This window comes from Ursus americanus, chromosome 7, assembly GCF_024610735.1.
Source record: "Ursus americanus isolate L20-20 chromosome 7, mUrsAme1.1.p, whole genome shotgun sequence".
Classification (NCBI taxonomy): domain Eukaryota; kingdom Metazoa; phylum Chordata; class Mammalia; order Carnivora; family Ursidae; genus Ursus; species Ursus americanus.
Window position 1 is genome coordinate 50462448 of NC_142133.1, and position 12845 is coordinate 50475292.

Below are 12845 nucleotides of genomic sequence, written 5' to 3' on the forward strand. Positions count from 1 at the left end.
TCGACTACCTAAAACCAGCATCGCTGGGAAAAAGACCCCCCCACCCCCACCCCAGAGGGCGGTGGTCTCATCTCCAGCATTCAAGACTGGGACCGCAACCAAGTCTGCCACCCCCTGCTGGCCAAAGGTGGGAATGAAGGAACCCGGACCGGAACTTCTACTAACCAGAGGGAGGTCGAGGAGGTGGGGGATGAGGAGCAAACCCTTCCTTCCTGTGATGGCACTTGGCGCCTTCGGTAGGGAGGACGGATGCGTCCAAGAAGCAGAGATCTTTGTCTTCAGAAACATGTCTGACAACTCAGCCAACTAGAAAGGGAAGGAAGGCGAGCCATTGTACCAGTGTCACTGTGTGACTGTAGTGAACACTGGCGTAAGCCAGGTGGACATACCCCAGAGCCTGTTTTCCCCCTAAAAAGTGTATCTAGAGAGCTTCCTGGAGATAAAGAACTAGATTGCTAAAATCTAATTTTTCATTTGGAGGTGGTCTGATTCAGAAAATTCTTTTAGCCCAAACCCGCTTTTCACCAAGTCGTGCACTGTCGTTTGTAAGTTAGCAGACTCCGTGGCTGTGCCAGTGCTGGGTTTTGTCTGGGATCCTCCTTGTGAGAGTGAGTATAGCAGGCTGTGGCCTGCACTTCCCGCTGGAGTTCCTCTACCGAGAACCATCTGAAGGGCTTACTTCTCCACCAACTGGTCCCGACCCTTCCAGTGGTCTCCTTCCCCCCACCTCGGACCTTGGCGAGCTTGCAGCACCATGCATGTTGGACTTTAACTCTTTCTACCATCGTCAAAGGTACCCTCTTGTGATAGAAGTGAAGATCTTATCTCTCAACGTAAGTCCTGTCTTAGGCAGGGGTCACGTGTTTGAAAAGGACACCCAAAAGAGGTTGAGCAAGGGAGGATAGAAAGGACACAAGGCTATCGGGTAAAACTCACAGGCTGGAAGCCAGATTTCATGAGGCATCGGAACCCGAAAGAGGAAACTAGAAACGGCAGTTTTAAAACATGGCCCCCAAATCCTTTAAAACTTCTCAATTCAACTCAGCTTGACTCTGTGAAGACTCACTGGTCCATGTCCACTCCCCTTGACTCAGAGGCTGCCTGTGACTACTTCAACCAACAGTGTGGCAGAGGTGACCCCATGTGACTTCTGAGGCTGGGTCACAAAGGCCATGCCTACCTCGTTTTCTGGAACACGCACCCCAGCAATCCTGAGGCACCGTGTCAGAAGTCTGATTATCCTGGGGCCACCACACTGAGACAGCTGAGCCACATGAGGAGCCCAAGGGTGGCTGTTCTGGTCATCAGTCCCCGTCTCCACGTTTCCCAGCCCAGATCGGACAAGCGAGTGAGTGAATGACCCTCGGGTTGTCACAGCCCTGGCCCTGGAGGCTTCCTAGCGGAGGCAGGTGCAGATATTGTGGGTCAAATACAGACCATCCCCCTGTGCTCTTTCTGAATTCCTGACCCACAGAATCCATGAGCATAATACAATAATGGGATATTTCATACAGCAGTAATAACCAGAACACAAAATTAGGCTCCCCTGCAAGTCCCCATGGTCTCTTGTTCCCTCTCTTTCCATGTCGGCGTCATTGTTCTCTCTGTGTAGATGCTTTTCCTTTGAGCCCAGAAGCCAGTGTGGTCATCCTAGGCCTTGCTTTACATCACTCCTTCATTCAAACACTCGAGATTCCGGGTCATCACTGCAAACACCGAGAGGTGGGGACCTCACTGTCACCACACACGATTACAGTATTGGCAGCGTCTCGGCTCCCTGGATGGTCTGCGTGCATTTGTGCATTTGCTGGACGCTGACCCCTCTCGTGCTGCTTCTATTCTCATAGCACTCACCCCTCTTTGAAATCATGGACTTTTCTTGTTTTCCTATGTATTATCTTCTCACTTGCTGAAACGTAAGCTCCATGAGGCCAGGACCTCAGAGAGTCGATCTTGTCAACTTTTGTGTCCTCGGCAACTAAAAAGTGCCTGCAACAGCATAGACATTCAGGAATATTCATGCAGTTCATAAACACCCGTAGATTTTCCTGTGTTCCAGGTAAAAGTCACGACAGTCCACCTTTCCATCCCTGCAGTGTGAGCGTGGGAAAAGCTGAGGCAGCGGCTGGTGGCAAGTGACCCATTCCGGTCTGGCTTCTTCGTGTCTGTCCTTGGGGCGTGTGACTCTGCAGGGATATTTCCTTCTAGGCTTATTTTCCTTTTTGTTCGCTAGTGTTGGAGATGCTACATTTAAAAAAATATGACTCTTAAAAGTTATCCAAAAACTTAGCTAACTTTCCGTCTCTCATGAGTCAGTGATCCGCTTGGCTGGACTCTCATTTCTTGCTGGTGGCTGTTGACCGCTGGGAGTCCAGGACAGGCAAGGGGGCTAGTCATGGAACGACCCTGCATTCGGGGCTCTCTGTCCTTCCCAAGGAAGGTCTGGTGGGTGTGCAGATGTGAGAACTACGGACACCACTGGGGCCTTCTCTGATTCAGGAATAGGAATTCCCATACACTGTCGCAGATAGAAAGCAGTGTAATCCTTGTGGAGGAAAAAATTGACCTCAGAGCTACAAAGGCGAAAATACAAGAAGACAAATGCATATTGCTGCAATACTTTTAATAGCAAAGGATTGGAAACAACCCAAATGTCAATCAGGTGACTGGTTGAATAAACAATCGTATGTATGACCTCATAATGGAACATTTAATAGAATATTCTATCCGGTTCTATGGAATGATATTCAATATATTGTTATGGGGGAAAAAAGCAAGACCAAGGAAAGTGTGAAATAGTGTGCTATCATTTATCATTTGTTTATATATATATTTATGAATTTAATAGAAGGGTGAAATGTAAAAAAATTTATCTAAGGCAGAAGGAGGAAATAGGTGGAGGGGACTGGGTCAGAATACAGATTTCTCTGAATGAAGCTCCTTTCATGGATTTGACTTTGGAGCCATGTAAATAGTTTACATAATTATAAAAAATTAAAATGAAAAAAGCAATTTTTCAAAATTTAAGCAAAATAAAGTGAACCATAACCCTGATTCAAGTTTGGAACATAGCCACTATTCTAAGTTATTTTAAAATGGTAATTTGACTGAACATCCCTAATGGCAAAAACCTTAAGGACAAAAAGAATTGCAAAACAAAATTTTAACTGTTTTCAGTAATTATTTTTTATGATAGTTTGGGCATTGTTATTCTGAGGATTTAAAACAATGTGTAATTATTTTGGTGATTTGGAGAAAGAGGTTTTTAGAAGGAGTAAAAGAAGAACAGACATAAAATCAGTAAGGTTACATTAAAAACCCTGTAGTCCTGAGTTGAATTGGAAGTACCATTATAAAATCATGTAGTTAAAAACACCCCCCCCCAAACTCATTGTACATATTTCCTAGTTCTGTCCACTGACACCAAGAGACAGTGACCAAACCACTACCAATGAGCACTCCTAGCACCCAGATTTTGGTCTCTAATTATTATTCCCCACTAAGAGGAGCCAGGGATCCCTGGGAATCACTGGATGACTTCGGGGCTGGGGCATAAAATCATAAGATGAGCTTCAAACATCTTGTCATACAAGATAATTACGAAATATCAAAGACCACTAGGGTCATGTGAAAAGGAATCAGCCAACTTAACACAGTTCCCAAGAGCCAAAGATGGGATAACATGAGTAACAGTAAAAGATAACAATTGCAAAGGACTGAAACACACATGAAATATGATTAAATCAGGAGTTCATAATGTTCTCAATGAAAAGAAAACAACTCTCACTGGACAGCTTGGAAAGATGCCAGAAAACCACCTTGGAAACTGAGGAAGGGGAAAAAGCCAAGATTTTAGGCTGCCTTCCTCTACAAACCAAACCTCAGGGTAACCAAATGAATCACTGATAGAAATTAAGTTTCTCTTTATAAAGTATGCCAGCTAACAAACAAAGAGGAAACAACAGCACCAGAATATTGTTTGCAGCCCCTAACGAAGTTACGAGTCTATGCAATAATCATGAACGGCTGCTCCCATCAGAAAAGAGAGGCAGCTAGAGAGTAAATGGCTCCCACCAGAAGTACCCATCACCACCAATAAAGTCGTCTTGCACAAATAAACACAACTGGACTCTGACTTAATCTCCAGATACAACTACTGATGCATAAGAAATGGGACAGAGGAACATGTTAAAAGACACTACAGAGACGCACCCGGGGAGACCCAGGCTGTGAGAAATTCTACAGGGCACACCATTCAGTACTGATTTCCAACAGGCCTCCAGTGATCCCAGTACGTGCTACCAGGTGAGAGCCGATGCTACATTTAAAGGAGACTCAAGAGACGTGTCCACAGATTACAGAGCATGGACCTAACTCAAACAAATGAAAACTCCTGAGCCACTCAGAAGTTTGAACAATGACTGAATAGTTGAAGGTATTAAGGAAATAGTGCTGATTTTTAAAGTGTCATTGGTATGGAGGTTAAGCTTTTTCAGAAGTCCTTGTGGTTTGGAGGTACATGTTGAAATATTTACTGATGAAATGATATGATGTCCAGGATCCGCTTCAGAATCATCATCAGGTGGGGTGAGAGAAGAGGTGGGGGAAGGTTGGCTGTGGGTTAATTGTTGAAGCTGGTGGTTTGCACGTGGGGTTCACCATGCTGTTCTCTCTACTTCTGTACATGTTTGCAACTATGCATGATAACAAGTTTTACAAGCCCCCTGCCAATGATAGGAAGCTCTCTTACCTGGAAAGGGGTGCAACTCCTAGCTACTCTGTTAACTCCTCACTACTCTGGCCTAGTGCATCCTGCAGCTAGGAAAGGACAAGGGAGAAGCTGGTTTCTCCAGGGGAAAGTGAGTGGTAGAGACAGTGCAGAGACAAGGTATTGCCCATGGAGGAAGGGCCCAGGCACCATCCACAAGAGGGGGTCCCAAGCTGCCAGGCATTCATATACTGGTGCTGCGGGGATGGGGGTGGATGTGGGATTTCATAAATGGGAAGCAGCTTTGCTTATGGTAGGTCCTGGTGATGTAAACCACTGGTTTACACTGGGCCTGTATGGCATCCAAGTCCCCACCATACGCCAGTCTAGGCGGGTGTATGATGGCAGCTACACTGCTCTGTAGCTCCCTAAATCACTCTTTGCCTGCTGGGAGGTGAGAGGCTTGCCCCTGGGAACCAGTCCTGCTCCCGGCAGGAAGGAGGAACGCACCGCTGTGACACTGTACTTTCAGGGTCATGGCCATGCTCTCGGATGGCCCTCCCTGGCGTTCTGCACAGGGCACTGGATGGCATGCGGGCTTCCAAGCCGAGTCATAGCACCATTTGAAAACACAAGGCTATGGCTAATAGTGTGAAGACAAGCTGTGACAACCCGCCAAGGCAGCTGTGCAGCCCCCGTTCTGCTGTTGGGAGAGACTGCAGCCAAGCCATGGGAGAAGGAACATGTCAGAAGCAGGTCTTGACTGTGTCTCGCTCTTTGACAAAATAAGACAAGGATAGGTTTTTCCTAGAAACCATCTTGGCGTAGGACTCAATCACTAAACGGGCAACACACCTTCTCCGGCTCTGTCTCATACCAAGGCAAATAGAAGGAATTTTAAAATAAAACATCTGATGAAATATCACCTAGATTAGCTTGTATTTGGATACTGAAATCTCCTCCCAATTCAGTTGGCTTTTAGGTTTTAACACGAATGCTCCGCACCCCAGCCCATGCCCCAGCCAGTGCTCACTTTCTTCAGTCACCTGGAGGGCACGGCCCCTTGGCTCCTCCTTCAGGAGTAGAAGGCCCTGGAATCAATGTAACTTCAAGCATTTTCTTAAGCTCGCCACAGCCAGATGTGGCCTTACCAATATCCTGTTTGGCCAAGCCAGATTTCTATTGGTGGTGTGATCCCAAGGTCACCTCCACATCTTTTTCTTGTGCATTTATCCCAGTGGGTCCAGCCTAGATTGGAAGAGAGCCAGGTGTCCCTTCCTAGAAGGCACTGGCCTAACTCATGTGCACGGACAGGCCAGGTGGGCACCAAGGGGTAAGAGACTTTATTTCTCCAGTTGCGAGACCAGGTTATGTTCTGAGATATGATGTCTCAAAAGGGAATTCATTCAGGCAGAACTTAGGCTTTAACGTTGGTTCCTTGGTCTAGAAGAATCTGCATGGGGGTTCCAGGCCCTGCCGTGGCTTTCTGATGAGAAGGCTGGCAGGCATGTCACAGAAGGGAATGCGGACAAGAGCACCGTGCTGGGCTGTGGCAGGAGGCCTGCTCCCTATGCCGCACGAGTGGGGCACGATGGGCCCCCAGCATGCTGGAACCGCTTCGTTACAAGGCTTGACTATAACCGTACAGAGGACTGACAGGCATCTCAGACACATACCATCAGCTTTTCCCTCCCCAGCTGGTTCGAACCCACAATGCCATTCAGCCAGCATTTTGAAAGACTGCCCACTTCCCTGTAAAGATTGAGAGAGTTAGTGCATAATCTATGGGAAGAGCTTAAAGCAGAGAAAAGAACACTGTGACGGCAGCAGTCGTAGCTGCCCTTCCGTGCCACTCCCTGCAAGAGTGTGCGGCCCTGCCCTAGAAACCTGGGGGCACGGGCAGGTGGGTGGGTGGGCGAGTGGGCAGGGCAAGGCAAGGTGGGGAGAGAGAGCCGTGGCAGTCTGGGCCCACAGCCAGATCTCTGAGGAAGCGAAATGAGCCCAGATCTCCACACCGCAGTGACCCCCCGGCTGCCTTAGAAGTCATAAGGGGACACAAAGATGGTGACCTTGGACACGTGGTTGGCTTGGAAGGAGCGATCCAGGTATTCTGACATGTCAACATCCACCTCTAGCGTCTGAGGCCCCTCCAGGGTCTGCACGAGGATCAGCTCCCCTGTCTGCCGGTCTGAGCGCTGCATCACAAAGTGGCCCCGGCTGTTCCCGCCCACGATCCCAAAGCGCAGGCTGTTGGGTCCAGGTCGGCCGGGGGCTGAGGCTGTGGCCATGCGGAAGAGCGTGATGGGCGTCTTCAGGTTGGAGGGCAGAGAAAGGTAATGGAAAGAGATGGTCTTGGGCAAGTGGCGGCAGGGTCGGCTGTCCATGGGGCAGGGGTTTCGCTCACACTGGCTGGAACAGAGAGGCAAAAAACGGAGGGAGTCAGCCTTGGGGAGACTTCGGGAGGGGCTGCTCTGACCTGGCTTGTCTGCCCCACTGCCTTCCTGCAGAGGCGTCCGGAGTGACCTTTCCCAGACACCAGTCCCTCAGCACAGAGGCTCAGAGCTGCTGGCAGGTGAGGGTGGCGGGGTGCTCCCCGGACCCACCTGTATATGTACACACGTACACGCATATTTATACATGCTGTTACCAGAGTTTTTACAGACAAGTGAAGCCGGGATGATAAACCAGGTGCCCCTTCTGCCCGTGCCAAGACCTTTCTCCATAATGGTGGGACCCCAGCACGCAGCTGGCAACACCCTGGAATGCGGTGCTCTGCACGAGGTGAACTCTGCAAACACCCAGGGTTTATTCTTCAAGAGGAAACCCTGCCTTTCTTAACCATTGGGAACCACGATCTTGTGGAAGTGTTTCTGATATTTCTCCACCTTATCCAACACATAGATACGATTTAGCATATTTCGTGACTCATATAATCACAGTTATGCAGGTTGAATATCGCATCCGGCTGATAATCAGGGATGTCCCCAGAGGCTATGACAGTACAGTCCCTTCACCGAGTGACTTCGGAGGAAGATCCTGGCGCCTTCAGTCTCAGTAAATAACTGCCCCTCTTCAGTGCCACTGACTTTCCTGAAGCTTCTACTCCGCTAGAGCCCAAAGGGCAGTTCAGGGGTCTGAGCTTGTGAGGTTAATTCACTCTAAAGACAATGCTAGGGCGCCTGCGACCTCTTTTTCAGAATTCATGTACTTCGTGATGGCTATTATTCCCCGGAAAGGCCTGTCTCCCAGCTTTTGAAGAAAAAACACCAACCAACCATTAGGTGCTGAGGTTCCTGGAAATCAAACCTCCGAAACCAGTGGAAAAGTCCATCGACATGATGCAAAGTGTAGGGGACATGCAGTGTGACTGGAACCGACCAGTTATTAGCCGCGTGAATAAGAGAGAATGCTCCTCTCCCGAATCTGCGTGATATGTACCTGCCTCCCGGTAAGGTCACCACAGTGGTCTGCCCTCCAGTGGCCCCTCACCCCCAACAGTGCTGCACCTGCGTGGCTATAATCTCATCATCCTGCAGGTCAGCAGGGGAACTCTTGGAACGTTACTCCTACCAGGGCAAACTGGGTTATTTATTTATTTATTTATTTATTTATTTATTTTTAAAGATTTTATTTATTTATTTAACAGAGATAGAGACAGCCAGTGAGAGAGGGAACACAAGCAGGGGAGTGGGAGAGGAAGAAGCAGGCTCATAGCAGAGGAGCCTGATGTGGGGCTCGAACCCAGAACGCCGGGATCACGCCCTGAGCCGAAGGCAGACGCTTAACCGCTGTGCCACCCAGGCGCCCCAATGGTTATTTATTTTTTTGCAAAGACTTTTTATTTGTTTATTTGACAGCAAGAGAGGGCAAGAGAAGGAACACAAGCAGGGGGAGCCAGAGAGGGAGAAGCAGGTTCCCCACTCAGCAGGGAGCCCGATGCGGGGCTCCATCCCAGGACCCCAGGATCACGCCCTGAGCGAAAGGCAGACGCCTAACGACTGAGCCGCCCCGGTGCCCCAGGGCAAACTGGGTTATTACTGCACAGAGCAGTGGTGCATTAAATGCAACCAGCAAAGGGAAAGGGAAGCTCAGAAAAGCCAGACTCCCAGCCCCCTGCCTCCCATCCTTCCTTGGATCTAACTGTATCTTTTAAGAACCTCTGCATCTGGCCCAGCCCCCCTGGGTGGGGGACCGAGGCGCCCAGCCGCGGCTGGCCCTGGCCGTACTCACAACGGGGAGGTTTTCACGTAGCTCACGTTGCCGCTGCCCTCCGGGCACTCCGGGCTGACGCACTGGAAGCCCCCACCGGTGTTGATGCACATGGTCCCCTGCGGACACACGAGCTGCGGGCTCACACACTCGTCGACATCTGAAATAAGGGACCCCCAGGAAGAGTGAAGATCCCCTGGCGTCCCTTCCATCACAGGACCCCATGAAAAACCCCGACAGGTGCTGGAATGTGGCGAGTTTCTAAATACCCAATACTTATTTTTCAAATGGGACACCCTGCCATCCTGCACTATGTGAAATCCAGACCTTGTGGAAGTGCTGCAGAACCACACTGGGGAGCACCCCTCCCCAGGGTCCTGTCCTTCCGCGGGGTAGACAGGTGACAGATGGGCCAGAAGTACAGGAGGGTGACCGGTCAGGGGTCACGATGCATCTCTCAGATCTGCCTCCTCCTCAGCCTACGGGGTCTCCCCTCAGTGGCTATTATCAGCCCCTGTAAGAGTCTTCTGGAAAGCCTTTCTCCTCAGCCTCACCCCTCCCCAAATGCAGATGTCCTCACTCTCCTTTGTGGGAGTTCTCTGCTGCTGCCTTCGCCCCACCTGGAGGCTGCTTCTTCCCAATCTGCACAATCCTACCTGGGCCTTCTTGAGTACTGGTGGGATGGATGGAGGGAGGGAGGGACAGGTAGATGGATGGATGGATGGATGGATGGATGGATGGATGGATGGATGGTTGGATGGAGGGATGAAAGGAGGGATGGATGGATGAAGGGAGGGATGGATGGTTGGATGGAGGGATGGATGGATGGATGGATGGTTGGATGAAGGGAGGGATGGATGGATGGATGAAGGGAGGGATGGATGGTTGGATGGAGGGATGGATGAAAGGAGGGATGGATGGATGAAGGGAGGGATGGATGGTTGGATGGAGGGATGGATGAAAGGAGGGATGGATGGATGAAGGGAGGGATGGGGAGGGAGGGATGCATGGTTGGAGAGATGGATGGAGGTGTCTTCTTTTCCAGTCCCAGCTTCTCTGATCCTTGCAGCAGAGCCCCACTAGGACGTCACTGGGGAGCAGCCTCTTCTCTCACATTCTACCTGAGCTCACGGGGGAGCCCTCTGCCTTCTCCTCTGCTCCTTCTCCCCCAGTGGCTCGGAGCCGCTGTCTGGGACCAGCCAGGCTCTCTCTTGCGCCCTGCAGCCACCTGCCTCTGCAGCAGCGTCACTCACCCTCACAGCTCTTCCCATCGGCCAGCATCCGGTACCCGCTGGGGCAGGCACAGCGGTAGGAACCTGGGGTGTTCACACAGGTGTGCATGCAGAGCCGGGGGCGTCCCTCCTGCCCGTAGAGCTCGCATTCATTCACATCTGGGGACAGAAGTGCCCAGTAAGACCAGGAGCCATGTGATGGACAGCCACCAACCATGACCCAGGATGGCTGTGTCTCAATTCCTGGTGGCAATGGCCAGTGTGGCTAAGTGGCTGGGCCTGGGGGGCTGGCCAAACCCTATACCCAGCAGAGCACCGGAAGAAGAGCAAGCATGCTCCTCTTCCTCCCCAGCCAAGGGCCCAGAGGGCTGAGCGGAGGGATGAGAGGAACCTACATGGTGGACCCTAGACAGGTTCCTCTGTCTAAGGCTGAGAACTAACGGGGGACCCTGCAGAGGCTGGCAGATCAGGCCGGCAGCCCAGACTACTGACCTGCATCCCAGCCCCACCCGAACTGGCCTCGTCTTTGGGATTGGAGGAAGAGGGTCTCATTTCTGCTGCTGTGGCCACTTTGGTAATCAGGAGAGGTTAGCTAAAGTTGCCTGCCTGGGTCCATAAACCTAAGTGGAGAGGGGAGCTAGAGGACTGAGTCCTGGAGCCCTGCACAGCGCAGGGGGCCTGTCTAACCAGCACAAGGACTCAGCTCCTCTCTGCCACCCGCCCCTGTGACTGCAGCCGGGATGGAGGGGAGAGGGGGGGATGGAGGGGAGAGGGGGGGATGGAGGGGAGAGGGGGGCTTGAGGCTCTTCTAGATGGGTGTGCTGGTTTGGATGGCACTGTGGCTGGGTTCTGAGATGGGGACCAGCCTGGGCACCCCCGGCTGCTTTCTCCACAGTCTTGATTTCTTATGAGCGCCTCTGATGTCTACATTTCAGCAACCATTAGGTCGACACGTACCTAAAACGCAAAGTGGGCCGGGCTTGCTGAGACTTTGCCCCACCCCGCCTTGCAGGTGCGCCCCGCATCTGGGGGGTGGCGGGTGGGAGCCCTGTTCTCTCCTGGGTCCTCCCCCTGCTTCCCCCCCTCCTCCCCCGACGGAGCCCGGGCCTACCCTGGCAGACGCTGTCGCCCGCGGCGCCGCTCAGGTGGAAGCCGGCCTCGCAGCTGCAGTGCTGCGTCCGCTCCACCTGCGCACAGCGCGGCGCGCGGCTGAAGGCGGGGTCGCCGGCCTCGCTGCCGTCGGGGGCCGCTGCGGGGAGAAGACACCCTCAGTGCCGGGCCCTGGCGCCCCTGGCGCCCCTGGCGCGCCCAGCCTCGGGCAGGGGCCGGGAGGAGAACCAAGACCGGGAAGCGGCCCCTTCTCAGAGCTTACTCTGGAGCAGGGAAAGGAAAGACAAGTGAGTGACCAGAAAGCCGCGGCCGCCCGGGGCCGCCCAGAGGGGCCGGAGCTCGGGGAGCGCCGCCGAAAAGCACCTTGCAGGAACCCGCACGCCTGCGACTGCACAGAGAGGGCCGGCAGGCGTGTTAAATCCACGTTTTCCCTTCAAGAGGCTTTACAAACACCAAAATGCTAACAGTGATTCCTGGAGTTTAAACCTACGGAATGTAAAACAGGACTTTTTTTTGGGGGGGGGGGGCGGGGGTCTTTTCTGTTATTGTAATTTTTAAGAAAAAGATTTTATTTATTTATTTGAGAGAGAAAGAGAGCACGGGGGGGGGGGCGGTGTGGAGAGGGAGAGGGAGAAGCAGGCTCCCCGCTGAGCAGGGTGCCCCTTGCAGGGCTGAATCCCAGGACCCGGAGATCATGAGCTGAGCAGAAGGTAAATGCCTAACCGATACCCATGTTGTAATTTTATACTTTTCTAAATTATCTAAGCTTCTGGTTTTTAAACCAGGAACATAATTTTTTTTTCTTTTTAAGATTTTATTTATTTGACACAGAGAGAGCACGAACAGGAGGAGGAGTAGAGGGACAAGCAGACCCCCCTCTGAGCAAGGAGCTGGATGCAGGGCTGGAACCCAGGACCCTAAGATCATGACCTGAGCTGAAGTCCGACGGGTAATGGACTGAGCCATGCAGGCGCCCCAGGAACATCAATTTTCTAATCAGAAAAAAAAATAAATTAGTTTTTGAAAGTTTTTGAAGGATTTAGGGCTCCCGTATGGTTAGGGGAGATGGTAGAGGAATGGGTGGTGAGAGTAATGATGCGGAAGAGGACACCCAAGGAGGTGTCTCCACGGCAGCGGGGTTCTCATAGTCAAACTCATAGAGCAGGAAAGCAAAATGCTGGGGGGGGGGGCGCTGGGAGAAGAGGAAATGGGGAATTAGTGTTTCAAGGGCAGAGTTTCAGTTTTGCAAGGTGAAAAAGTGGAGGTGGATGGTTGCACAACAGTGTAAATGTATTTAGTGCCCCTGGCCCGTGCACTTAAAATAGTTAAAATGGTAAATTGTGTTATGTATATTCTACAGTGGGGGTGGCGAGGATGGTGAATGGATTTAAAAAAGTATTCGGAGAGAGGCTCCCCCTAAGAGCTGGGCAGACACGGGCAGAGCTGACGGGAAGGAAGGCTCTAGGCTGGGGGACCAGGCGAGCAAGAAGCCCGGCCTTTGCTGGGTTAGTCATGGAGACCACGGGGTCACAAGCTGGCTTCGGGTTCACTGCTCCCTCCCTCTTCCCCTCCCCTGCGGAGGTTCT

At 51.7% G+C, this 12845-nt stretch overlaps 1 protein-coding gene across 1 annotated transcript in view; it reads right to left on the reverse strand.

Annotated features, from left to right (window-relative positions):
* Positions 1 to 2608: 2608 nt before the first annotated feature.
* FBLN7 (fibulin 7) overlaps positions 2609 to 12845 on the reverse strand; it is a 48781-nt gene continuing 38544 nt past the window's right edge. The window contains exons 5-8 of the mRNA XM_045808934.2: positions 11261 to 11398; positions 10171 to 10308; positions 8939 to 9077; positions 2609 to 7117 (exon numbers count right to left, since the gene is read on the reverse strand). Coding sequence (XP_045664890.2) covers positions 6745 to 7117; positions 8939 to 9077; positions 10171 to 10308; positions 11261 to 11398 — 788 coding nt within the window. The 3' untranslated portion in view covers positions 2609 to 6744. The remainder of the gene's footprint in view (positions 7118 to 8938; positions 9078 to 10170; positions 10309 to 11260; positions 11399 to 12845) is intronic.